We start from the raw sequence: 24,119 nt of genomic DNA on the forward strand, positions 1-24,119 counted from the left end.
ATTTCCTTACACTGTTATTCAGGCAAAATTTATCTCTCTTTCTCTCTGCATATTACTCATAATAATTACCTTCTGGGTTGGTTTGGTTTTGTTTTTTTTAAAAAAAACATGGTTAATTCGTGAATTCCTTCTTTGCAGAACTACAGCGGTAGTTCCATATCTTGACCATTGAGTGGCGCCTTTTCCTCTGGAGTTTGCCTCGAAACCTGAATATACACGGCTATAGGCTGCGCTGGAATGAAAAAGAGTGTGTGTGTGTGTGTGTGATAAAAACAACGAGAATAACCAACAAGGATCACTACTACTATTTTTGTTTTAGGCACGAACTATTCTCAACCAACTAACGCTACTGGCGCGTTTCAAAGAGCTTATCACGATTTGCAGATATAACTTATTGCAAGTATACATATGTGCAACAATCTTACCAAAGTGTATAATCTGGAAATGTATCTCCGTGTATCCGTTTTGCAACCTTCCCCCCTTTCTCCCCACAAACCAGAGAATCATGGTCATTACTCCCACGCCTAATTTTCTTTCTTTCTTTCTTTCTTTCTTTCTTTCTTTCTTTCTTTCTTTCTTTCTTTCTCCTTCCTTCCCCCCACCCCGGGGTGAAATAGATGGTTAGGGGGAAACGAACCCAGCCCTCAACCGAACATACTAGTTTCCTTAAGCTCCGCCTGCCATTATTGATAACGTTTATGATTGGTCCCGCCGAGCTTTTCCCCCCGCCCCCGCGAGAGGCCTGGGCTCCACCCCCCCCTTCGCTGGTGTTGGGCAAGGCAGGGGCTTGCTCGTGATTGTGTCCGTCAGCCCGGGCGCGGGGCAAAAGCAGGAAGGACCTCGAGGCTGCAGGTTCGAATCCCCGGTGCTGCGGGTGTGTTTTCTCCCACTCGCGTCAGGGGGCGGCGGCGGCGGCGGCGAAAGGGAAACCGCTGTGCTTGCCGCGGGCTTCCCCGTCTCTCTCCATTTGTGTTCAGCGCCCCCCCGCCCGTGCTGCTTCCTCTCTGGGGGCGGACGAAAAGAAAGCTCTCGTTCCTCACCTGGATTTTGCCACTGGCGCCCTGCGAGAGAGAGAGACAGCTCGCCTCCCGCCTGGTGGTGCATCGCCGCTTGCTTGCTTGCTTGCTTGCTTGGGGAATCCGAGCCCCCCCCTCCCGCGACCTCTCCTCCGTTTCTTCGTTGGCGGCTTCGCTCCCCCCCCCCCTCCCCGAGGGACGCGCTCTCGCAGTCTCCGGATCCATGGCGACTGGGGTAGTTGAGCCGGTCTATGGACTTTCGGAAGAAGAAGTAAGTCCGGCGTTTGGACGGGGGTGGGGTGGGGTGGGGTGGGGGCTGTGCATTTCATGCCTTGATTCGATCTGGGGTTGGAGGTTTTGGATGGTCGCCCCCTTCCTTCCACTCTTTGTTGTTCCCCCTTCCCCGCCCCCCACGCTTTCTCCGTAGGATTCCAGCTTGCAAAACGGGGAAGTCCCCTGACCGTTCCCCTGGACTTGGTTTGCTGTTGGCGAGAGAGGGGAAGAAGCGTTGGGGGGCGGAGGAAAGGAAGGGAAAGGGGCGCGGGGGGGGGGTTCTCTTGCAAGCTTGGCTTGCAAAACAGGGCAATGAATGGGCTCTCACCGGGGATGTGGTGCCCTTTCGACAAAGAACCCCCCCCCCCCCGTTCTCTCTTTCTGAGATCGCCAGTGCTGGACTTGCCGCTTGATCGCATAATCTTTATTAGGGGGATCAAGGCGGTATCTTGTAAACAAAGCTGCTCAGAAAGCAAAGCGATCAAAATCTTGAGCTCTATTCCTCGCCTGGTTTCTCCAGTTGGGAGCTTTTTGGGGGGGGGGAGCTGTGTTGGAGGGGGGAGAGAAGGTTCCGTAGGTGGTTTTCTTCTCCCTACCCCACCCCGGAACTTAGTACTTGGGTTTCTAGGCTTGATCTATGAATCTTGCAAAAATCAAGGGTAAAGAGGCTGATGGTCCTTTGTAAATAACAGGTCCTGCTTCCTTGCAAAGCCAGGGGCTTAAGAATGAAAACTAGACGGAGAGCTGGGAAGAAGAGGAGGAAGAAAGCGAGGGTAGTTAAAAGGGGAGCAGACTTTTTTTTTTTTTGCACAGGCAGGTGAACTGGGGGGGGGGATGGAGAGGGAGGATCACACCTCTTCCATTTCCTCCCCCGCCCCTTGAAATAAAAGATAGGAGCATGACACTGATATCTCTGCATTTCACTTGCTAGTATGCAATCTGGCGAAATGTTTTGCATATTTTAAATTTTCTTCCCTGAACTCCATATGTGTTCCGCTAAGAAGACTGGTGTACCTAGTGAATCATGCCAAAGAAATGATGGGCATCTGTCTCATGTGGTGTGTGTGTGTGCACATGTGTGTGTTCTTTCACAGGAAGAAGGGATTAAAATATTTCACAAATATATTTCCTGGAGATACTGAGTCTTTCGCTGCAAATATTTTTGATGTTTGAGTTTAGAAAGTGTCATTTCGAAGCAAGCGTTGTCACCCGAATAGCGTTGTTCACTTCAATGGAGGGGACAGCTGCACTCCTATATCTTTTTGCATATATGAATTGAAGTGAATGAGGAAAGTGTGGACAAGAGAACTCTGTAATGGCCTGTTCCAGCACACAATAACTGGATAAGAGAAAAGGACGTTGGATGGCATGTTCCATCAGCAGTGATGGACAGCCGTCACATCCACACTCCTTTCAAAGTGGCCAATTCATTCTGAAATGGAAACAACAACAAAAAAGGATCACATTTTTGGAATGGTTGAGATTTTGCTCATCTCCAAATTGGAGACAAGAGAATGTGAAGGAAAAATTCTTTTGCCCCCCTCCCATTACTACTATTTCACTTTTTTTTTTTAAGCACACCCCAAACATACAGCAATAGACCTATGAAGGTGGCTTTGTTTGATGTCAGAGAGTATCCCCCTCCCAATGCAATCTTATTAAATCAGGGCTTGACAAGTGGCATGCCAGGAGAGAGTGAATGGGAGGGAGGGAGGCTGGTACAGAGACTGGGAACATAGAGGCAGCAGGCAAGATGCACCAGCCAGGAGAGTAGGAGCGGTCTGTCAATCTGTGGAGGTGATTTCCCAGCATTACTAATCAATTAGGGAGGTATTCTTGTAGCCTTTATAGGAACATAGGAAACTTCCTTATAATGAGTCCATCTAGTCCAGTTTTGCTGACACTGTCTGGCAGCAGCTCTCCAGGGTTTCAGGCAGGAGTTTTTCCAGCCCTACCCCGAGATGCTGGCAGTCAGTCCTGGGACCTTCTGCGTGCAAAGCAGGTGCTCCACCACTGAGCTGTGGCTCTTCCAGCTCATCCCTTTGTAAAGGATCAGTCCCTTGTCTCCTCTCCATGCTTTTGTCTGTACCCCCTTCCAAGCAGTGATGATAGAGACAAAGCTGTCAGCCTCTGCCCATTCTCATTCTGCTGCTGAATATGTGTGTTGCACATATTGTATGGAGGTGTGGGTTTATTTCTAACCTGAAAGCAAATGGCAGGGATAGCAGTTGAAGACCCCGGGACTGGAAGGAACCCAAGGATTATGGAGCAGATCTCTGAGCGGGGTGTTGTCCTTTATGCATTTGTTTAAGATGTGAGCACATCTCAGTTGGAGCAACTGTGGCTCCTAAGAATTGTGGAATTGCACTCTCATGTGGAGACAACGGTGTCCATATAGGTTTGGGGGTCATTTGGGCTGTTCCACTTGATGTGGGGTTATTTTGGGGAGGGAGGGATAGCTGGGGGAGGATTGGTGGGTGTGGGTAACAAAGTTTGAGATAATAAAAGGAGCAAAATACTGCCTTGGTTATGTCCTTGGATTTTGGTTCTAATTGTATAAATACATAGCATTTATTGGATGATAGCAGCATGTCTACTTGGAGGTAGGTTCCGTTGAGTTCAGTGGGTCTTACTCTTTGGAAGTGGGTATAGAGTTGCAGCCTAAAAAACTTCTTTGGGCCATTTATAATATATCCAAGTGCCACTGGGAAGCCGCTCCCCATGCCTCCCAGGAAAAACGTCATGGCACAGGCTAGACCAAACTGGCCCCATCCATCAGCCAAAGAAGAAGCTGCTTTTCCAATGCTTGCTTTGCTTGTTCCTGCCCATTCCTTTTCCCCTTCGTATCATGTCTATTAAAGTATAAGCCTGCCAGCAGGGACTATCTTGTCTTTCGAAAGAGGTACAGTGCTTAGAAAAATCTAGATGCTTTATAAGAGATAACAATAACAACATTTAAAGCATGTACATCTCTTTTCGATCATCCTGGAGTGCAGGGCACGGAATAAGAGGCTCAAGTGACAGGAAGCCAGATTCCGGCTGAACATCAGGAAAAACTTCCTGACTGTTAGAGAAATACGACAATGGAACCAATTCCCTAGGGAGGTGGTAGGCTCTCCCACACTGGAGGCATTCAAGATGAGGCTGGACAGCCATCTATCAGGGATGCTTTGACTTGGATTCCTGCACTGAGCAGGAGGTTGGACTCAATGGTCTTATAAGCCCCTTCCAACCCTGCTATTCCATGATTCTAGTGCTCTTTCTCTGCTCTTGGGTTAAGTTAGGGAACCAGGGATGGATATAATGGCTTTCTTTAGGCAGCAAGCACTGTAAATAAACATCTCTTCTGCACCAGCAGCTAAGTTCTTGTCCTGCTTGGAATTTTTCCAACTCCATAGAGTTCTATGATATGTTTGCAACACAGAGAGGAACACATCATATAGATATGACATGTCAATTGAGGGAACAGGAAGCATTTCTGGAACTGGAACAACATTGGGAAAATTCCCATCGTGGCCAGATGCTATGCATGTTGACCCTGAAGTAAGCCCAGCTGAGGGCTTGCTTCCTTGCACATGTACAGCAGCCTTCCCCTCCAGATGTTTTGGGCTACAACTCCCAAGATTCCTGACTGTTGGCCATCCTGGCTGGGGCATGATGGGGCTGATGGGAGTTGAAGTCCAAAACATCTGGAAGGCACCAAGTTGGGGGTGGCTGCAATCTATGCTGCTTACCTGGGAGCAAGTTGCATTAAGCTAAATGGTACTTACGTCCGAATAATCATGTTTAAGATTGCATTGTGGAGCTGCCTGGGTACTTGACATTCTAGATGCTGCCGCTTAGGAATTTCAGTTATTATTTTATCCAGCAATTTGGGCAGGTTCCTAAAGTCTGATGTTTGAGGGTCTCTAAAATTGCTGTCAGCCCACATAACATTTTCCCAGCTGCGGGGGAAAAAAATAAATTGCTTTTGAACCAGGAGACTAGGTTGCATATATAACATCTGAATAGCTGGCACTTGTCACTCACTCCTTGCCCCTTGAAAAATGTTCTCTTAATCAGCTTTTTATGCATCTCTAGGTCACAGACTGGTTCTGCTAAGCATCTTGTGAGTACCTTTGGGATTTGCCACATCCAAATTTGCTGGTGTTTGTTATTAGCTATGATAATCCTGGTAGATATATTCAAACTATTACATTGTACAAGAGCCTTTTGTGCTGGAAGAGAGTCAGGCTGAGTTTCCCTGTCTTTGGAGAGGCAGCCTGCCACAGGGTCTCCTGGTGCATAATCAGGTTACCCTGGTATAACAGTCCTCTTGAGACTTCTTGCTTCTGATTTGTTTATACTAGGTAGAAGTTAGCTACTGGCAGTCCCTAAGCCAAACTTGTCTCCCTGAGCTTTCCCCCCACCAGCTGCCAACCCTGAGGGGTAACATCTGGGACAAAAGAACTTGCCAACAAGCAAGTCTCTTGGTCCCCAACCTTCAGAATGGCTCTCTAGGAAAGCTAGTTGATGACCATATGAGTTACTATTTTTCTAGCACATTCCTAAGCATGATTCAGGACAGATAAAAGGAAGGACTTCTTCACGCAGCACATAGCTAAACTATGGAATTTGCTGCCACAGGATGTAGTGGTGGCCACCAATTTGGATGGCTTTAAAAGGGGGTTGGACAGATTCCTGCTATTATGAAGAAAAGGCTATTAGTCTAGGCTACTAGTCCTGATGACTACTTGCTCCATCCAGTACCAGAGGCAGTGAGCCTATGTACATCAGTTGCTGGGGAACCTGGGTGGAAGGGTGCTGTTGCAGTCATGTCATTTTCATGGGTTCCTGGTTGACAGCTGGCCCACCACTGTGTCAACAGAATGCTGGAGTAGATGGACCCTTGGTCTGATCCAGCAGGGCTCTTCTTATGTTCTTAAGTAAGTTCCACTGAATTCAGTGGGATTTACACACTTACCTAGCAGTATAGTATGATGCAGGGATGGGTGGGTGGGATTGGTAGGCTGCCAGAAATGGCTTAGCAGGTTGCATGCGGCCCATGGGCCATACCTTTTGTACCTCTAGTGTATAGGATTGCAGCCTTGGTCACTGAATTTTAGTGGGTGCATCAGAGGTTGACATTTGGAAAAGAATCAGTCAGAGTAGGCAAAACCAGTAGCTCTTTGACTACAGAGCCAGTGTAATGTAGTGTGGAAGTCTGTGGACTGAAGGAAAGTTTGAGTGGGGTTAATCTGTTTCAGTTTTGCCAAAGAGCATGTGCAAGGCGATAGTGTGCCAGTATAAGGCTAATTCCTGTACAGGAGCGGTGAGCAGACCATAGGCTTGTGGGACTGTCTTTGTTTTTTTGCAAGAACTCCAGGGTCCATCAACCGGACCCAGGTGCAGACTAGTAGCTCAGTAAGGCAGGCATCAAATTGAGGAAAAAGGTGCCTCTAAGCTAGGGATGAGCTGATGCTTATGGGAGTTATAGTCCAAAATATCTGAAGGGCATCAGGTTGGGGAAGGCATTGTTATAAATTTGCAATCTGATGATTTAAGCTTTATGCAGTAAATTAGTCTAAATGTTACCAGATGACTGGGAATTGATTGCTGTTTGGAGGCCGCTTTTGGCAGTATCTTTAAGACAGGGTCTGGAGCCAGTGTGGTGTATCGGTTAGAGCATTGGAGTGGGACTTGGGAGATCTGGGTTTTAGTCCCTAGTCAGCCATCAAGCTCACTGGGTGACTTTGGGCCAGTCCCTGACCCTCAGGCTAACCTACCTCACAGGGCTGTTGTGAGGATGACATGGAGAGGAGATCATGTATGCCACCTTGGGCTCCTTGGAAGAAAAAGGGTGGGGTGTAAATGTAGAAAATCAATAATAATAGAGTTGTTTGGGATTGTTTTCTTTCTGAGTCCACTTCTACAAAGTGTAGAGAGATGGTGGTTTCAAGTGAGTTTCAGGGGTTGTTATCCCATTATAACTGGCTGTATAAACTAGTGGTTTCCAAGTTCCTTTTGTCAGAGAAATGCTTTTCACATTTGATTCACCCCTGCACAGCTGCTACAGGATCCCTATGCAATAGAGATAATTTGGGGGAATATTCTAGGCTAGGATGTGTACTCTGTGCTTGCATTATGCCATCCAAGTCTCTTGAACCTAGGTGGGCTTTGTTGCAGGGTGGGAGTGCTTCCCTAGAATGTGCCCTCTGCAGTTGTGCATTTTAGGGTTAGATTGGTGGACAAACATTCTGCTGGGAAGCTTGTCTGCTGTGACTGATCTTCTTGGCTAGGAATAGAAGGTAAGCTTCCAAGGAACGTCAAGATGCTGCTATTTAAAAATCATTGGTATGAACAGACCCTTTTGGATCAGAAAATTGAAGTATTTTGAGTGATGAGACAATTGGTGGCCCCAAAGATGGTTTGCACCAGCATTCCCTCAACCTGGTGCCCTCCAGATATGGTGGGCTGTGGATGCTGGGAGTTGTAGTCTGCCACATCTGGAGGGCACCAGGTTGAGGGAAGGCTGGCTTTTGGACTCACTGAGAAGCAATACAGGCTTCTCTGTGTTGTCTGTATTTTCCCTCTAATATGTTTTGTTGAAGAATGAGATGTGTTTACATTTAGGGATGTTGGCAACATGGTACTTGGCGCAAAAGGAAATGTGTCTTATCAGCCCTTGCTTGGGGTAAGTTAGTACAGTGGTGCAGGCTGCCCTTTGTAGGAACAGCAAAGAGTCTTGTGTCGCTTAGAGCCAAACAAAGAGCACGAGGCTCTTTTGAGGTTTCTGCAACGGTTCTGTAAATGTAATATGGTGAACAGATAACAGTCTGGTTGGAATGTCTGTTGGGAGAGTTGTTGATGCCTAGGACAGGGGAAGGCAACCCAGTGCCTTACAGATGTTTTGGGCTACAACTCCTATAATCCCTGACCATTAGCCATGGTGGCTGGGGCTGATGGGAGTTGTGGTGCAACGCAGTTGGTCATGCTGGACTGGGAATGATTGGAGTTGCAGTCCAACATGCCTGGGGGAAACCATGTTAGGGAAGGCTGGAGTAGGGATTCAAGATGCTTTTCAGTGAATGGATAACTGTTTCTTGCACTTTAGCAGCTGTGTCATTTCGATCTAACCAGATTGAAAGATTGTGTGTGTGTGTGTATGTGGGTGTAGAGAGATGCTTGGTTCATAATTCCCAGAATAAGACGATGATTTGATACAAAATGTTTTAATGCTTGATGCAGGGAGAAAGCATTTACAGAACTAGGATGAAGAAAGAATGAGATCAGCCGCACATGTTCTTATCCCATGGTCTTTGCGCAAAGTAACTCATTCCAATACAATCCTGGCTACTTCGAGGGGCAGAAATAAAAATTGCCAGGGACCCTCTCAAGAAAACAGCATCCCCGTGAGCCTCCCCTTTCCACACTATCTAGTACAACTTGCTCCGGTTCTTACCCCAGCCTGCTAGGCAGCGTTGGCTAGTGTGCCGGCAGCAGGAGGAAATGCACAGCATAAGGGATAATGGGGAAACACAGTGGACTGTATTTGCCCCTAGAATGTCTATTGATGCATAGCTGCTCTTTCTTAGGGAGCAGCCCAGTGTGTCTTGTAACATTTAATTCCATCCTGGGTTGCCTGGAAGAAAATTTATTTATTTATTTATTTCATTTCATTTCTATACTGCCCAATAGCCGAAGCTCTCTTCAGTAGGTGTCTGGTAATCTGATGATTGGCCAGCATGTCTCCTGGATTTATTGACTCTGAATTAGCTGAATGCTTCTGTGGTTGTTCCAGCAGTTCATTGAACCAGTTTCTATTGTATTATGAGTTGTAAAATGCCCCAGGAAGGTTTCCTTGATTGAATTCCCTGTTCTTGGTCTGCCGGGGCCTTTTCCTAAACTGAAGACTTGACACTTCACTGTGTTTTCAGGAGTTCCCTGTAACAGCTGGAGCATAGTATGGTGGCAAAGCGGATCTTCCTATTAGAGATTTTTTTTAGCAGGTTTGGCTGTTGCTTTTAGAAAAGATTACAGCTGGATGTTTCTGAGGGAATGGCTGCTTCCTGAGAATCCTTTTGAGGAATTTAATAAGGGATTGTCTAATTTGGCTAATTGCTGGTGGTGCAATACAACTAATGCTTCTTTTAAACATATGTTTTGGCAGTGTCCAGTAGTTGCTTCTTTAGGAGGAGGTTATTCCACAGATAAATTTTGTAGTGGAACAGTCTTTAATATTCACTGATGTACACTCTCTTTTAAATAATTTACCTGCTTCCAGGAAATTAGCAAAGGGTCAGCGTAAATGGATTCTCTACACCCTTTTGACAGTTAAAACACTGACAATACAACACTGGAAGAATAAACATTCACCTCCTATGATGCAATGGACTGAGGATCTTACAACTAGGGTTGTATGGATTGTGTAAAATCTGTTCCATCTGTATTTCGCGGGTAGTCAGGCACCTTTCATTCCATAGTCTGCCCATCAACGGAATTGGATTTTTTTGTTGTTCCTGAATATGCACATGCAAAAATGCACAGATTCCCACAAAATATGCAAATCCTCCCCCAAATGCACATTTTTTTGCTTTAGCCTACAGGGGAAATGCGCATTTTTGCCGTGTTTTTAAATTTTTTGGTGTTTTTCTACAATGAAATTTGTGCGAAATTCCTGAAAATTAGAAAAATGGTCCTCAAGTCTGCAGAATCCACCCAACATGGGAAAAGTCGGTCCACTGTGGAAGCTGCGGGTTGGATTCATGAAAATCCAAACATGTTTGGTTCCGTTGCAGGTTTCTCCAGCATCCCTACTTACAGGGCTATCAATATTTGAATGGGTGGCATATAGACGCCACCTTTAGATGGACACTTATTTGGATATTTGACCCACTTTTGTTGCAGCCCATGTATAATTGCTAGAAAACTGTATTCATTTCATACAAATCCATGTATGCATATGAAAAAAATAGGAAAATAAATAAAATATTGGGTGTTCATGGGCACCATGTGGGACCCATTCACTGGTGCCATTGGAGGTATCTGTGGGCGCTGCGTTGGGGATCCCTGGTCTACTCTGGCTTGCTGTGGCCCTCCAAAATCTGAGGCAGGGCTATTTCTTAGCCCTTCCTGGAGATACCAGGGATTGAACCTGGGATGTTCTGTATGTAATGCATGTCTTTACCAATGAGCTATGGCATCTCCCTAAAAGAAAAAAAAAAATGAAAGAGATTGGTGTGTGTGTGTAAATGGTTGTCTCTCCTGTAGTAAGAGCTGCCTCCAGGTAAGACCAAGCAGGGAAGTCCTTGCATCTCGGAAGGTAGTTGGTGCCTTGTCAGATAGTCAGTCTATCACAGAATAGTAATATAGGTATGTATGGGCAGATGGACTACTGTAACTTTTCTTGTGGGCTAACATTTGTGGGGTTACTTACAGTACCAGTGTGGACAACAGTGCAGGAGTAAGGCCCTTGCTTCTGAATGACTTCTGGAGAAATACCTAGCCCTATTCCCCTTTGGTGATGTGTATGGTAACATCAGCTTTCCAGGGGCTGTACTCTTGATCTGTTGTCTTCTGGGAACAATCTCATTATGGTGATGTGCAAGCTACTAGAGATTTGAAGGCCCAGAAATAACCCAGAAAAACTTGGGGTAAACATTTTGCGGGCCAGGGTTTTTTTTGGGGGGGGGGAATTTTGGAGGAAATGGGATTTTCCCTAGTTTTTTCTTTTTTCCCCTCCCCACCCCCAAGCTTTCATATCTCTACACGCTACGTAGATGTTCAGGCCTTGGCATGTGTATGATACTGTCTTCCATGCCATGAAGAGTGTGTTCCTTGACTGAAGATTGGTTCAATCTGTAGTTAAAAGACAACTGGGTAGCAGCTGATGGGAAAGACATCTAGGAGAGCCATTGCCAGTCACAGTAGAGTCTACTGGGCTAGATGGAGAAATAGTCTGACCAGGTATTCCTGTGTACTGAAGATCACTTCAGTGTTCTGGGGGTCACCATCCTCCCTGCCCCCTCCACATTTCAAATGAGATCAACAGTGGTCCAAAGAGATGCATTTGCGGTTCTGATTCCTTGTCCACCTCTGAATGTCTACCCCAGATCTGGAGCTTGGCATTTTTCCCGAAGAGTCATTGCAACACCTCTCTTTCATGGAGGCGTGTGTATTCTATATTTTAACTTTCCTTTCCAAAAAGCTTGTTAGCGGCTCTAAAAAATAAAAAAAGATCACAATAAGAGAGCACAACTGTTTTTGTTGGCCTTGTTGCTCAGTGTATGGCATGCCTGCCAGATACAGTGTAAGAGTGAAAGGAAAGCAGGGGAGGTCCTCATATTTTCTTTTTTGCAAGAAGAAGTGAATGCGAACAACTTATTCCGCTATGATTTAACCTCAGTTTTATTACAGCTGGCAAGTTCACATTACTGTGCGGGGGACAATGTGTGTTAACATTCTGGTACTTTTACTAGAAAACATAAGCTCGTGACAGCCAGTTCTGTTCTTGTTCCCTTTCTGATTCTACACAGCTTTGCTGTGATGTGGCTTTGGCAGTATTGAAGCTGATGTGCTATCTTGAGTTGTGTATTGCAGCAGCACAACTACGGCAGGGGTGGACAACTTGTGACCCATCAGATATTTTAGCCTACAATTCCCAACATTCCTCACTGCTGGCGAGTACTGATGCTGGCGAGTACTGATGCTGGCGAGTACTGATGCTGGCGAGTACTGATGCTGGCGAATACTGATGGGAGTCGTAGGCCAAAACATCTGGAGGGTTGCAAGTTGCCCCCTCCTGCCCTAAAGCAGCCTCCCCCAACCTCCAGATGTGTTGGACTACAAATCCCAGCATCCCCCAGCTGGCCGTAGGACATGTTGTGGTGGCACACCTGTGTAATGCTGCCATGACTGATGTTGCGCCAGTACAAAGGGCCACTTGCATCTGTTACTGTCCATTTTGTGCCTTGTGCAATGGACTGGAGGATCAGGTCGATAGTTCATGGGACTTATCAGGTTATGTGTTACAGACTCCCGAGTTGCTTTGTGTCGCAGCTGATTCAGGTACCTGGCATGTGCAAAATCTGGATGTTGTTGCCAATGCCTGAGGCCACAACTGAATACAGCATAAGTAACATTTACTACTGTACACACTAATGTGGTATAGGGCAGGCCTGTTCTTGTACTAGGTATGACGGGGTCTATCGTTCCCCCCCATCTGATATCTCAGTGTACCGTGGGAGGAATCTAAATACCTATAGTTTATAGCCTGTAGTGACACACCTCTGTGGGAACATCTGTGGCAGGGGTGGGCAGTTTGTGTCCCTCCAGATGTTTTGGCCTACAACTTCCATCAGCCCTTGGTAGCATAGCCAATGGTGAAGGATGTGGGAGTTGAAGGCCAAAGCATCTGGAAAGCAAGTTGCTCATCTCTGATCTTTGGCCTGTGCAGGCCTGCCAGCTGTTGGGAGTAGGTGGAATATGACAGTGGCTCCTTGACTAGGTCCTCTCCCCGAATACAACGCTGTGCAGGGAATTTTATTTATTTTTCTCCTGTCTTTTCTCCTGCAAGGAATCCAAGGTGGCTTACGCAGGCCTTTTCCTCTCCATTTTATCTCCAGATCAACCCTGTGAGGTAGGTTAGGCTGAGAGTCGGTGACTGGCTCAAAGTCACCCAGTGAGCTTGATGGCCAAGTGGGGGACTAGAACCCGGAGCTCTCGAGTCCCAGTCTAACACTCTAACCACTATACCACGCTGGCTCCCAAGCTGATGCCAGAACTTGCTCAATTCCAGCCTACTGCAGCCAGCCAGCCAGCCAGCCATGTGGGATATATGACTGAGATTCCCTCAGTGCATAAGGTGCTGGGAGCGTCTTGTCATAGTGAAAGCCTTGTGTGCTTTTGAAGGCTCAGTGAGGAGAAGCGGAGATAAGAAGGCCAGTGGGGTTTGGGGTGGATGGAAAAGGCAAAACTGAAGGAGGGAAGTGTTTGCATTAGGGAAATAGGATTAGGGAAAAGGGCTATCTGAAAGATGCAGTTGTAGACTAAATGGGAGAAGTATGTCTAAGACTGGCCTCCCTTGGTGCCTGCTAGGCTTCCTGCTCCTCCTGATTTTTATTTTATTTGTAAATATTTTTTAAATAAAAAGAAATTTGACTGAGAGGCTGTCATGCTGCAAAGTGAAGTGCCGCCCTCCAGCACAATCTTGACTGCCAAGAACACTCCATGTGGGCCTCAGATTCATGCTTACGCAATAAAAATGGTGGGTGGCTGCAGCTCAGCGCTTGGTTTTGAAGTGTGCACAGCTATCCAGAAAAAGGTTTTGCTTGTATCTCTGCTCCCTAGTAGAGGGCATCCTTATAATATCTAAGTTTGCAAACACATTTGTGTTGATATGTTACATCTTTCCATGTATACACAAAATATTTTCCGTAGTGACCTGCTTGACACGGTTGTGATTTGGACTGGAAAAATTTTGAGGTCACTTCTGGGGCGGTTTTTATGTTTTATTTACGTTCATGCCTCTGCTTGATTACAGTAGGGTAAAATATTGTGTGTGTGTGTGTGTGTGTTGGGGGGCATGTTGGCACCTAGGAATGATGAAATACTTGTTTTCAGTAACAAGATGCCAGTCAGGTTGGCACCTAAAATGTATACGTACCAAAAAATTAGATTATTGCACATAGGACTACTAAAACACACACAGAAGAACAGATATTGGTTCTGAAGACATAGAATTGATGTAACCTAATGTCAACCTTTTTAGGGAAAGGATTATAATACTGAAAAAGGGTCTAAGTGTGGGGTGAGAGGGAACTTCACCTGGGCCTCGAGTCCCAAGTGGGTTCAATCCAGCCCAGCCCATGCTGAATGAGGGTGGAAATGAGGCTAAATTTGTGGATTATGCTTGAGGGATATTCATCCACGCTTATTTCACTGTATCTATGTGAGGTGCCCAGATCTTGTGAGATTTGTTGAAGGCAATTGGAAGCAGGGTTGTAAAGAACAACACTCTAAAGGGGGAAAAGAGCAAGTGTGTGTACTTGTGCAGGAAATCTGGGACAGGAATGCCCAGCATTTCTGGCTCAGTGGGTTCATTTGGAATGTTGAGAGAGTGTTGTGAGCAGACTCACAAAATGGCTGCCGTGGTAGGGGTTTGCCGCTTCATCAAATGGCTGCCATGACGGGCATGGCCGGTCATAAAACACTCACTTCCCCAAAGGCAAAGTGGTGAGGCGAGAAGAAAAGTAACTTGCTCAAGACCCTAAGTACGAGGCAGAGGTGGGAGGGCCGAGTTCTGAAACACAACGCCACTCTCCTGAATGCAAAATAAAGATGGTGCTGGAGGTTGGCACTACACTTTGCAGTATGCTAGTCTCCCAGGTAAAAGAATAAATAAAAACAATTTTAAGAAATGGACCCGTCTCTGGGACTTGAAGCTTGAGAGACAGAGAGCAGTGTGTCTTCCTGGGTGCCATGCTCCCTCAAGGACTACAAGTCTCAGAGTTCCTTGGTTCCTGCTGGCATTTTCGTTGTGCACATGCAGGGGCAGCCCACAGGGCGTGGCTGCAGGCACGCGGGAGAAGCACCATATGGCCCTGATGGGAATTACAGGCACAAGAGCATATGGGAGTAAATGGGTTGGGCTGTGGCTTCCAGAGTGCATAGACGGCACTGATGCTACAGCCCAGTGTACAGGATTTGAAAGGCATTTGTCACTCATGTATTAAAGTAAACACATGCTGGTCTCCCGTGTCTGACCGTGAATGCAAATCAAGCAGTCAGAAATAGAAGGAGCTTAAACAAAGGATACTAAAGAAGCTAAAAGGCAGAAGGCCCATCTGAGTCCAGAGAAAATGTATTCGGGTGCTTCAGGATGGATGAGCAAGGAAGTGTACGGAAATTAGACTACTGTAGAGGTCAGCAAATGGAGCCTCTCCCTGCCTATGCTGATAGGGGACTTTTTAAAAATGTTTGGGGTAAAGGCACTAGCCTACCTCTCCACACCTCCTTTGCTTTGCTATTTGGAGGTTGTTATAGGAGTGGTGTTGCACGTATTGTGTGTGTATCCCTCTCAGTTTCCCAGTCATTATATAAAGTTTTGCTTGCAGATAATAAACTGAAGATTATTCAGTCTTTGATCAAGATCCCCATTTTGTGGAAAAGAACATCCGTTTCTAGTTGCATGCACTTAATAAACAAATGGCAAAATTGTAAGTGTCAAGGATGCGAGTGATTATGTATAATAGTGCTTATTCTCTTGCTGTGACATAATAACAAAATTACTAGTTTGTAGCTGTCTCCAAAGTACAGTAATTCTGGATTTTTACAAAGGCTTTAAAAACTGCTGCTTTTAATGAGTAATCAGCACTTGTTTCTTACCAGCCACATATGTATAATGTACAGTAAAACGTTGTTTATTCAGCCCTATTCTAATCTGGATCCATACTATATAACACTTCATTGGGTCCATTTTTATTCCTAACATCCCTAAGTTATGGATTAATTTCATAAAACCAGACAGAACATAAAAATGGCTAACTTCTGTATTGTCCTGGGACACTATATTATTCGGAATCTGGGGTAGGCAACCTGGTGTCTTCTGGATAATTTTGGGCTACAACTCCTGGAATCCCTGACCATTTCAAATGTTGGCTGGGGCATATGGGAGTTGTGGTGCCCTCCAGATGTTTTGGACTACATCTACCCTTCCTCTAGATATTAGTCTGGGGCCAGAACCATCTTGATCACCTCTTGAGTAGTTAGTCTCTATAATAATTACCTAGCAGTGCATGGAGCTTAGGTGCTCGGATAATAGGAGGGCAACTTCTTGGAGACCTGAAAAACATATGCACTTCCTGCAAGATCCTTTCAAGGAACGTATTGGTGATGATCCTTCGCTTTTCCAGAATGTGCATGAGACAGCAGTACAGTCATATGAGTATGAAATATAAATGGAGTCAGAGCGGCCTAGTTTGCACTGTGCTGCAATCCATTAGTGCGTTTTGGCCCACCAGTTGAAGACTGATGTGGCTGACACTCTAGGGTCTCTGGCAGAGTGTTTCTTCTGCTATCTGATCTTTTTTTTTAAACTGGAGGTGTCACGGATCTCTCTCATTCATTGAGACCACTGCTGCAGTGCATACAATATCAATATTTTATTTCATGAGCATGAAGTCAAATATAGTGTATGTGCGCGTGCACACACACACACACACATGTGCACACACATTATTTATCAACTTTATGCTCATGAAATAAAACATTAATATTGTCTGCACAGGAGCAGGTGGGAGCAGTGGTAAAAGAAATAAGCAGAGGGATCTAGGATAGGTGCAGAATATTCTAGAATACTTTACTTTGAGTAGTGCCTGTACTGGCAGCTTCTGGGCCCAATTTGGCCTACTGTGGGTGTCCGCTCACCAGGTCCCCTATTGCTATGCAACATCCTTGAGCAGCCACTGAGGTCCACCACTGCTGCCTGCCGTGGGCTTCCCTTTTAAGCCCCTCCCCTTCGCCCAGCGCTCATCACAGGTACAGATGTATAGTTTCTGGAAATGTTGAAGCCGTGGGAAAATGTGTTTCTCCCCATTTTTTGTGTGGGGGAAGGGAAAATGGAAATCTTGAGGAAAATGGAAATATATGCAATGATTGCTTGCTTATTGAACAGAAAGTATTTTAATGCTTTAGCAGCATAATGGTGGCTGCCCAGTGCAGATATGCACGGCCAGTGGGGGCAGTAGTGAGAGAGGCCTCACCCCATAGCCACCATGTCAGGGACCCCCTGGAGCCAGGCCCCTCTCTCCCCGCTCCCCTGGTTGCCAACCCAAGTGCCACAAATATGCCTCCCACCCGGGGAACAGGTGGTGTTGCGCTTCTGTCCTGCTTGTGAGCTTCATATTGGGGCATCCACTCTGGGAACAGAATGCTGTGCTAGGCAAGCCTTTGCTCTGATCCAGCACGGCTCTTCACTTTCCAAAGTGAGGAATGTGCGTGAGCAACTTGAGGACTCGGCATCTGGGCATGTGAGCACTCGCTAATCTCCCGCTCCCTTCTTAAAGTGGTGCTTTGGCAAGACCCATTCCTAACAATCGGTTTTATTTTTCTTGTTTGTGTTAGCATTTTTTAACCTGATGCATTTCGAAAGCTCAGGGGTGGTGTTGGTGAACAAGGCTTATGTTTTCAGTTTTTGTTAGCTTTAAAATATTTTAAAACGTCGGATTCCGAGCCTAGATGACTGTGCATTTTTATTTATAGCTGCTTACATGTTGCTAGCTCCTGCGATGGCTTCTGCATCTTTGTTTCTGATGCTTGAGATCTTTGCTTATTTAAGTGACTTTGAATAGGAATGCTGCTAGGCAACCTCATCGTAATGTTATATATACATATCTATAATGATAAATGTTAAGGTACAGTTTTGTAAACATAGCTTTCTATTTTCAGCATTATTATTCTTTTTTGGGCTCCCATGTTTTCTGTCTGTCTGTCTTTCTCTAAAGAAATGTAAATGAAAGGTTATATGTTTTGACTAGGTTGCATGCCAGAAGACAGGAATGCTGTTGCTCATGCTGTGTTGCAGGCTTGAATTTAACAGGCCAAGCTGACACAGCTGTCATGATAAAAACATGTAAGAAAGGTATTCAGCTTCACCTGCTGCTGTGGAGATTAATTTCCTGAAGCATTTAGCCCTGCCTTGTATCTAACAACTTGCCGGGTAGCCATAGGCGACCAGAAATTCCATGCAGGTGAGTGAGCAGAGTAGCAGAAGAGGGATGAATCACTCTCTCCCTCCTGCCCAGCCCGCATGGTTTCTGTGCTGTCTGTGGAGGAAGGGAAGCCCTCCACGGGCAGCACAGAAATGTATCAGGCTGGCAGAGTAGGAACAGATTACTTCTTCCCTTGTCTGCTTGGTAAAGACAGTTTTTTTTTAAAAAAAATCAGCCTACATTTCCATGCTGGCTGCAAAGGAAGGGACTTCCTTTCCTCTGCAGCCAGTATGCCCCTTCTGGCTAGCAAATTTGTAGGGTAGATACTTTTGTGGGCTTACTTACAAGACTGATTTAGCCTGCTGTTGTATTGATGTGAATATGAGTAGACGTGTGTGTGTGTGTGTGTGTGTGTGAGAGAGAGAGAGAGAGAGAGAAAGCACAATCCCTGTTTCACTATGAGGTGGTGCAGGTGTAAAACAAAATAATGGTTCAACATTATGGCCGCATTAGAATGTAGCACTAAACCATAATTTAGTGCTATATGGACAAGCCTCAGCATCCTGTTCTTCCCCCCTCTGCTCTCCTCTGGCATGGCTACGAGAAGGACATCAGAAGCATCCTCTTCCATTTTCGACTGACTGACCAGAGTTTGTTGTTTCATCTGAATCAGGATGAACTGGTTAGTTGTAACTGGTTTGTCTAAAACAATCCAACTTCAAACTGGGGTTATGATCCTGGCTTGTTTGGTCAAACTGCAGTTAAAACTAACCACGATTCTTCATTTGGATGAAATGACAAACTCAAGTTAGTTGAAAATGGAAACAGATGCTTCCAATCTCCCAGTGGCAGGCTTGTGCATGTGTCACTAAACTATGGCTTAATGTTATGTCTGAACCATGCCTATGTGAACAAGGCTGTGATCCCTCCACATAATAATTCCTCCTCTCCATTCTGGTTTGAGGCTATTATTATTATTATTATTATTAAATTTATACCCCACCTTTTTCCCAATACTGGGACACAAGGCAGCTTACAAAAATTAAAACATATACAATTAAAACATATGAAAATATATAAAAGTTAAAATATAAATTAAACAACAATACAATTAAAATTAGATTAAAACATTAAAACAGCATTTTAAAACAGCATTTTAGCAGCTTACCCCCAGGTTCTAACTATGTCTCAAAGACCTGCTGGAACAAGAATGTTTTAGCTTGCCTTCAGAAACACATCAAGGAGGGAGCCATCCTAGCCTCCCTGGGAAGGGCGTTCTACAGCTGTGGGGCAGCCGCTGAGAAGGCGTTCTCCTGGGTTCCCACCAAATGTGCCAGTGACAGTGGTGGGACTGAGAGAAGGGCCTCCCTAGAGGATCTCAGGACACGGGCAGGTTCATAAGGGAGGATGTGGTCTTTCAGATAACCTGGACCAGAGCCGTATAGGCTTTATAGGTCATAGCCAGCACTTTGAATTGTGTCAGGAAACAGACTAGAAGCCAGTGAAGCTGTTTTAACAAGGGAGGCAAACCATAGTTCATTGTCTCTTCTGTCTATGGTCTGCACTTTCCTGGGCAATCAGGGCATCGCAGTTTGCGGTGCAGAGAGAACCATGCCTGCTGCCTGCCCGAGGTCGCAAAAACGCCCTTGGAGAGGAGGGAAAGGGGGCGGTTTTGCAGGAGGGGAGGGGACTGGGGAAGTGGGGATACGAGCTATCCTCAGCCCTCCCCAGCCTCCTTCCCTCCCTCTCCGCAGAACCCTAGCTAGACGGACAAAAATACCTATCTAGCAAAAATGCAGAGCAGGAGTGCTCTTCCTGCCCTGCATAGGATGCCCATAAGCCTCTGGGGACTGTGCCTTAAGGGTGCAGTCCTATGCATGTTTAGACAGAAAAACCCCCTACAACTCCCAGCAGGCCTCAGCCAGCCATTTTCTGTCTAAATATGCATTTGGATCACACCCTAAGCCCCCTTGTTTTCAACCTTGCACAACTGGTGAATCCAGTGCTTGATTTCTGTTCGCACAAGGTGTTGTGCTAACACTAGTAAAATCTCCAGGGACAAGACCGTTCATTATGGTTGCTGACAGTTGTGCTACTTGTGTACGTTGTAGTACTTGATCTGCTAGTGCTTGCATAAGTAGTCATGCAAACAAAGGCTGCTAGCAGAACAATACCAAAGCTAGCTAATGTCATGTTGGATGTCGCCAAATATTTACTAGTCTATCAATACCCTAATGCAACTGGGCCAAAGTAAGTGCAGTTGCAATAATCACATATTGTTCTCCTGTTTATTTCTGTCTCCATTTCCTTTCCCTTCTATATTTTGCTTTTCGGCCCAGGGTAGGAACCTGTCAAACGTGTTCCTTGTAAAGCTCAATGTACATAAATGGTGCAATAGAAATTATAATGCTCTACTTGCTTCGTTTTGTATGTGTTTTTTGGCGGGGGTGGTGGTGGTGATCGTCAAAAGTAATATGTAAAATACCAGCCCAGCAGAAGTCATGTTTGCAAAGACGCTTGAAAAGTGACACTGTTCGGGTATTGTGACAGAAAACATTCTGTCAAATTTATCTGCGTTTTTCCCACCCAGCCATAATATGTGCTGCAAAAAATGAAAAGCCCTCTACATTGCCATGTTTTCTCAGTGCCTGCACCTCTGGTCACTGTTCTGGCTTCAACCCATATTGAGCTGTTTGTCTATCCAGGCAGCTAAACTCACATCCAATCCACACTTTCATGTAAATCACTCTTCAACTTTATTGATAGCACATCTTGCACAGCAAAGTAATAAACTCAGAAGATCAATCCTGAGCTATAGAGGAAGGATGAATGAAAGGTTGAAGCAGGCTGAGAGAAAAGGAATGGTATGGATGAGGTGATAAGACAGTGCAAGGCTAGGCCTTCCAGGCTGCAACTGAGGATGGCAGAGAACCAGGCCAGAAAGAAGCTTTACTTCTACCAAGGAAAAATTAGTCTGGAAAAAATTAGACTAGAAATTCTTCCTAGGAACAACCGTTCAATGCATGATAATCGAGAGTAGGACCTTATCAGTTGCAGACACTCCAAGAGAGGGAAAATTAAAACACTTCTAAATGCAACACAATGGCTGGGTTTGCACATAATGCTAATCCATGGTATGGGTTGTTGAATTCTGGGTTGCTGTGTTGTGCGAACTCAGCCACACTAACAAATCATGATTTGTTAACTATGAACAACCCAGAAAGAGAACCCATGGTTTGTTAGGTTGTGAACTCTGGGTTGTTTAAACCATAGGTTGTCATTATGTGTGAACCCAGAACTGCGAGTTGTTCATGGGTTGGTTCACCAGGCTGCAGAGGTGGTGGGCAAGAGTAGTAACAAACCCACCCCAGCTGCTGTACATGCTAGGACTGCAGTACCACAAAGGCATTTGGGATACAGGGAGGGAGCAGAAAAAGGAGGAGACAAGCAACCCAGAAACTGAGAAAACAACGCATGGTTTGTTCGTTGTTGTTGTTCAGTCGTTAAGTCATGTCCGACTCTTCATGACCCCATGGACCATAGCACGCCAGGCCTTCCTGTCCAAATCCTAGATCAGGTTTGTGATCAGTGTGGTACCCATGAAGCTCTGCCTCCTTCAAACAAATGCTTTTAATAAAAACCTTGAAAATATATTAGGGCTCTGGGTTCTTTTTCCTGTTCTGCACCTGCTGCATATCCGCTGTTGGCAGGCAGGCAGAGAAGGAAAGAGCTGTTTTCTGGCCCTGCCCAATCTTCCGCTCGCACAAATTGTTCTCCTTTGCTCTCTGTCCCCTTTTCCAGTCTCTAGCTTTGCCATTTCTCTCCCCATTACCCCTTTCCTTGCCATTTCTCTCCCTTCCCTGCCCCTAGCCGCCTTCTCTCTCTCTCTCTCTCCCTCCCTCCCTCCCTTCCTAGCCTTGCTCTTTCTCCCCACTATACCTTGCTATTTTCCCCTCCCTCCCAGCCTCTAGCCTTGCTGTTTCTCTCTTCCAACTCCTTTCCTCACTCTTTCTCTCCTCTCAACCCCTTTGCCTTGCTATTTTCCCCTCCCTCCCAGCTTCAAGCTTCATTATTCCCCCCCCCCACGAGCTCACTTTTGATTAGCTGGGCCCCTAAAGCAGCCATTATGTGACTAGCCACATCCTCTGTGGGAGCCATTTTGTGGTGATGCCCACAGCAGTTTCTCAAATTCCCAAATGTGCGCACAGGTCCAAAAAGGTCAGGGACCCCTGCTCTACACAGGGTAACAAACCATGGGCTAAACATGGATTAAATAAATGATGGGTTAGTGCTAAGTGCGAACCAGGTTAATGCTTACTTTGGGCAGAATCTCAGTAGCAGGTGTGGACAACTTGTGGCCCTACAGATCTTTTTGCTTTCAGTTCCCATCAGCCCTAGCCACCAGTGAGGGATGATGGGAGTTGTAGGCCAAAACGTCTGGAGGGCCACAAATTGGCCACCCTTGCAGTATATGGACTACTTTACATGTTAACATATGAAGTGCTAATGAGGCAAGCATGCATCATACAGGTCTACTCATCAGTAGCTTCTTGCTAAGTGTACCCTTGCTGGAAAGCCCAGGCTTGTTTCTTTGTGTAGAATGGCCCTGTGTGGTAAAAACAGCAAAGAGTCTTGTGGCACCTTAAAAGGCTAACAAACGTATTATAGTGTATGCTTTTGTGGATTAGAACTCACTTTATTAGATGCATGAAAGGTAATCCTCAATTGGCAGGTATAGATGAGGGGGAAGAGAAGGTGGAAGTGGCAGTTAAATGGTAATGAAATGCAATAAGCACTTTGACAATTCAATTAGAGCATCACTGTTTGCCAAATAAGCACAGTAACACTTCATAACAGCAGTGAGGAGCAATAACACAATCAGCTTAGCAATGCTAAGTTAATTAACATCTGTAATGGGGCAAGAAACCATTGTCTCTATTCAGACCCAAATGAATAAAATTGAACTTCTTGATTAATTATAATTTAGCAGTTCTTTGTTGGAGCCTCCCTTTGAAATTCCTTTGTTCAAGGATGGCCACTTTGAGATCAGTAGCAGAGCGTCCTGGTAGGTTGAATCTCCTATTGGTTTTGGAATACTGGCATTTCTGAAATCAGATTTGCATCCACTGATTCTTTCTAAAGGGCTGGGATGGGGAGCATGTGACCCTCCAGTTGTTGGGCTGGAGCTTTCATAGCATTGTTGGCTAGAGCTGAAGCGGTTGCAGACCACCAACATCTGGGGGGCCACATGTTCTCCACCCTGCTATAAGCATTGCCCTGTTAGTCCTACATAGAATGCAGAAGGGAATTTCTAGCATATGATAGTGTATGGCAGCCTTGCATCCCTGGTGTCCTCCAAATGTTTTGGATGATAACTCTCATCATTCCCAGCCAGCACAGCCATAGGCTGGGGATGATGGGAACTGTAAGAACATAATATAAGAACATAAGAAGAGCCATGCTGAATCAGACCAAGGGTCCATCTGGTCAGGCATTCTGTTCACATGGTGCCCAACCAGCTGCCTGTGGGAAACCCCAAAGTAGGTGCAATAGCACCCTCCTGGTTGTGTTCCCCAGCAACTGATATACAGAAGCATCCTGCCTCTTCTACTGAAGGCAGTATAAAGCCGTCATGACTAGTAGCCATTGATAGCCTTATCCTCCATAAACTGTAATCCAACTCATCTGGAGAGCACCAGGTTGAGGTAGGCTGTTTTATGATAGGAATCTAGTAGCTTTCTCCAGTTAGTCCAATGCATGCAGGATTCGCGGGTAACCGTTGGGAAAGTCCTGATGCCTTTGTTCAGTGCACTGTTTTGATTGCATTACTACCTATTTCTTTAAAGCAGTCGGTGCAAGCACATTCTATACAGTGTGTTACTTTTCATTCATTCCAACCCTTGCCTATTTTGAAGAAGAATGTCAAAAATGTGGTACAAATTGCCGTCTAAATGCAGAATTACATACAGTGTAATTATTATTTATTTACTTAGATGTAAACCCCACTATGTTCAGTGGTGCTTACTCCCAGGTAAGCATGCACAGGATTGCAGCCTTAGCTTTTGTGTGTGCTCATTGCAAAAATGGCCACCCTATCAGTCTCAAACTTCACCTTTACCTTTCAGTGGGTAGCTAGTTTTAT

At 45.5% G+C, this 24,119-nt stretch overlaps 1 protein-coding gene across 7 annotated transcripts in view; it reads left to right on the top strand.

Moving 5' to 3' along the window:
* The first annotated feature begins 762 nt into the window (after nucleotides 1-762).
* NEDD4L (NEDD4 like E3 ubiquitin protein ligase) overlaps nucleotides 763-24,119 on the top strand; it is a 325,991-nt gene continuing 302,634 nt past the window's right edge. Inside the window, exon 1 of one of the 7 annotated variants that reach the window (XM_084832979.1) lies at nucleotides 763-1,287. In XM_084832979.1, the coding sequence (XP_084689105.1) occupies nucleotides 1,240-1,287 (48 nt within the window). In that variant the 5' untranslated portion in view covers nucleotides 763-1,239. The remainder of the gene's footprint in view (nucleotides 1,288-24,119) is intronic. The other 6 variants (XM_084832988.1, XM_084832980.1, XM_084832990.1 and 3 more) reach the window with 6 other exon arrangements.

Source organism: Heloderma suspectum, chromosome 2 (genome assembly GCF_057233095.1).
Source record: "Heloderma suspectum isolate Gila_16-S chromosome 2, 16-S_ref, whole genome shotgun sequence".
Classification (NCBI taxonomy): Eukaryota; Metazoa; Chordata; class Lepidosauria; order Squamata; family Helodermatidae; genus Heloderma; species Heloderma suspectum.